Source organism: Trichechus manatus, unplaced genomic scaffold (genome assembly GCF_000243295.1).
Source record: "Trichechus manatus latirostris isolate Lorelei unplaced genomic scaffold, TriManLat1.0 scaffold00043, whole genome shotgun sequence".
In the NCBI taxonomy this organism is placed as follows: domain Eukaryota; kingdom Metazoa; phylum Chordata; class Mammalia; order Sirenia; family Trichechidae; genus Trichechus; species Trichechus manatus.
In genome coordinates, this window is record NW_004443979.1 from 1,506,960 (window position 1) to 1,508,004 (window position 1,045).

Genomic DNA, 1,045 nt, shown 5'->3' on the forward strand with positions numbered 1-1,045 from the left:
GCTATTTACCAAAATGCTAAACCTACCTGCCCTGGCTCACTTTCCCTCCTTGGGAAAAAGTATACACTTTTGATTCCTATACAAGAGAGACACCAAAGGACACGTGGGAGATTGTTCTGCTCTCCTTTTTCCAGGAAAAGCCTACTCTTGTCCCTAGCATGGATCAGTCATTCAGTATGTCTGCAACATTTCTAATTACATATTTGCAGGTTAAAGAAAGAGGTCCTATACAGTACAAACCTGTTTCTCGCTTTCCTGAAGTTGGGAATTTGCATTCAAAGCATCTTTTATTGCTATCTTAAGTCGTTCTTCATTCATTTGAAATATTTTGAAGGTCATTTTGGCCTAAGTAAAACAAAAAATATTGAGTTCATAACAATCAATTTAATGCAATAGCTCATTCTTACACATACTGCATAGAACATGGAAAATTTGAAATTAAACAAAGTCAAAACCATGCCAATATTTATGGCAGAGACAGGCTGGTGTAGCAAAAAAAAAGGCTGCATAGAAATCATATTCCAGTCCTGGCTCTGCCATTAACCTTTTCAGTGACCTCGGACAAAGAATTTAATCTCCTATAATAACATTCTATGTACCATGCAGCTAATTATTTATTTGCTTTTTATTATCTGTCTCCCCTGCTAAACTTTAAACTCAGTGAGAGCTTTTTTGTCTATTAACGTTAAGGGCCAAGCATCTTCAACGGCATCCAGTACAGAGCAGTAGCTCCAAAAATACTTATCTAGTGAAAAAATGAATTTCTCTGAGGTTGTTCTTGTTAGAAGGCATCAAGTGGGTTTTGACTCACAGCAACCCTATGTACAACAAAACTAAAACGCCGCGGTTTCTGTGCCATTCTCACAATCATTGTTTGTTTGAGCTCACTGTTGCAGCCACAGTGTCAATCCATCTCATTGAGGGTCTTCCTCTTTTTCATGACCCTCTACTTTACCAAGCATGATGTCCTTCCCCAAAGACTGGTCCCTCCTGATAACATGTACAAAGCATGTGAGATGAAGTCTCACCATTCTCGCTTCTAAGG

The 1,045-nt window shown here is 38.6% G+C and overlaps 1 protein-coding gene across 1 annotated transcript in view; it reads right to left on the reverse strand.

The window, feature by feature from the left end:
- The window catches only part of MIA2 (MIA SH3 domain ER export factor 2), a 77,814-nt gene that overhangs the window by 52,813 nt on the left and 23,956 nt on the right, over positions 1-1,045 (reverse strand). Inside the window, 1 exon segment of the mRNA XM_023731442.1 lies at positions 232-345. Within this exon segment, the coding sequence (XP_023587210.1) occupies positions 232-345 (114 nt within the window).